At 40.1% G+C, this 2500-nt stretch overlaps 1 protein-coding gene across 1 annotated transcript in view; it reads left to right on the top strand.

Moving 5' to 3' along the window:
• LOC130797202 (uncharacterized) overlaps window positions 1–756 on the top strand; it is a 1533-nt gene extending 777 nt beyond the window's left edge. The window contains exon 2 of the mRNA XM_057659697.1: window positions 381–756. Coding sequence (XP_057515680.1) covers window positions 381–416 — 36 coding nt within the window. The 3' untranslated portion in view covers window positions 417–756. The remainder of the gene's footprint in view (window positions 1–380) is intronic.
• The last annotated feature ends 1744 nt before the right edge of the window (window positions 757–2500 follow it).

The following is a 2500-nucleotide window of genomic DNA, read 5'->3' as shown; positions in this document are numbered from 1 at the left end:
CATGGATAAGTTCACTATTTGGAATGTAAGAGGGCTAAATGACTTGGAAAAAAGGAGGAAGGTCAAAGACTTTATCTCCTACCACAAAATCCAATTATTTAGCCTTCTTGAGACTAGGGTAAAGAGAGCCAACCTTGGTAATATTTACCTTAGCTTATGTCCCGACTGGAATTTAATTTCTAATCATGCTCATCATTATAATGGTAGAATCATTGTCGCTTGGAACCCTCATGTTTTCACTATTGATGTTTTAGTTATGACAGATCAATTTATTCACACTGAAATTTTGGTTAATGCTACTAGAATGAAATTTCTATGTACTTTTGTGTATGGCCAAAATAATGACCAAAAAAGAAATTGCCTATGGAACTTTCTTTCAGATACAGCTGCTGCCCACTCCAAACCATGGTGTGTAGGTGGAGATTTCAATGCTATCATGCATTATGATGATAGAACTGGCTCAATTGTGCGAGAAAAAGACATTCGTCCGATGGCTAATTGTATGCATCAATGCAGACTTCATGATGTCAAGAGTATAGGGAGATTTTATACTTGGAATAACAAGCAGGATGGGTGCAACAGAATCTTATCGAAGATTGATAGATTCTTAAGCAATCAACTTTGGGAGACCACATTCCAAGAGGCTATCGTTCACTTCTGCCCAGAAGGGGATTTTGACCATAGCCCTATGGTGATCACCACAGTGAAAGTGCACCATGGCCATAAGCCTTTCAAATTTTATAATCATTGGGTGAATCATGATCTTTACACACAGACAGTCAAGTACGCCTGGCATCTTAATTGTGAGGGCACTAGAATGTTTAAAGTCATTCAGAAATTGAAGAAGTTGAAGCCCCTGCTCAAAGCAATAGATGGAAGAACTGAGTCCTCTCTCGCCATAGCTTTTAAGGATGCTAAAACCTCCCTACTTCAAGCACAAGAAGCTTTGCATCAAAACCCAAGTGACCCCAATCTGGCACATGAGGAGAAGATAGCAGCAGTTAATTTCCAGAACACTAAACGTGATTATCAGATGATTCTAATGCAGAAAGCAAAGCTACATTGGCTAAGAGAGTGTGATGAAAACACCAGATTATTTCACAATTACATCAAGGGGAGAAAAAAGAACAACCTTATCTTAGCTTTGCATGATATGGATGGCAAATGGGTTGATACACCTAATCTTATCACTAACTCCTTTATTGATTTTTATACTCACTTGCTAGGTACCACAATGGAGAGCAGATGTGGTGTTTATGATCATATTATCAAGCAGGGCCGTTGTCTGGAGAGTAACCAACATTTGCTTCTTGACTGTATCTTTTCACAGGAAGATATCAAGAAAGCTGTTTTCTCGATCAACAAAAACAAGGCACCCGGACTGGATGGTTATAATAGTGCTTTTTTCCAACACTCTTGGGATATCATAGGAGATGAGATATCATGGGCAATTCAGGACGCTTTCCGTTCTAGGAAACTGCTCAGAGAAATCAACATAACTGCTGTTACTCTCATTCCCAAGGTGAATGTTCCAAAGTCAGTCAAGGATTATAGACCTATAGCTTGTTGCACTATTATCTACAAATGCATTACCAAGCTTATTTGCTCTCAACTTGGCAAGGTTCTTCCCTCAGTGATCAGCTCGAATCAGGGTGCATTCGTTTCTGGTAGGAATATTATTCACAATGTTCTCCTCTGTCAGGACCTGGTCAAACTTTATAGACCGAGTCAGAAACAACGAGGGTGCCTCATGAAGCTTGACATTACCAAGGCTTATGATACGGTTGAGTGGAGCTTTATTGAAGACATGCTCACCCATCTAGGCTTTCCTACTCACTTCATTGAGATGGTGATGACATGCATTACCACTCCTGCCTACTCTTTACTCATCAATGGTAATCCGACTCCTCTTATTCTACCAAAAAGAGGCCTCAGACAAGGTGACCCGCTCTCCCCTCTTTTGTTCACCCTCTGTATGGAATATGGAACTAGAATTCTTCAACAAGCTGCCAATATCCCTGGATTTAAATTTCACCCAAGATGCAAATCTCTCAGACTGAATAATCTATGGTTTGCAGACGATATGCTACTCTTTTGTAGGGGTGATATTGACTCCATTGCCATGATGATCAGTAGTCTTAAGCTCTTCTCAGAGACCACAGGCTTGCAGATTAGTGCGGAAAAGTCAGAAATTTATCTTGCAGGCATGACATCACGTGAACAAGAGATGATTGGTAAGTTTTCTGGATTTAGGATAGGCAAGCTCCCTTTCACTTACCTTGGGGTCCCAATGGACACCAAGAAGATCACTCCCAGGGAGTGTGAGGTTCTCATTGACAAAATGTGTAAGAGGATCAAGCTATGGAGCTCTCGGAACCTTTCTTACAGTGGTAGATTACAATTGGTAAATTCTATTCTTACATCCATCTGTACGTACTGGACTCAGATATTTATTCTTCCTAAAACAGTCATCACAAAAATAAATAGTGTGTGTCAACAT

Source organism: Amaranthus tricolor, chromosome 12, assembly GCF_026212465.1.
Source record: "Amaranthus tricolor cultivar Red isolate AtriRed21 chromosome 12, ASM2621246v1, whole genome shotgun sequence".
Lineage (NCBI taxonomy): Eukaryota > Viridiplantae > Streptophyta > Magnoliopsida > Caryophyllales > Amaranthaceae > Amaranthus > Amaranthus tricolor.
This window is presented reverse-complemented; position numbering and strand designations above follow the sequence as displayed.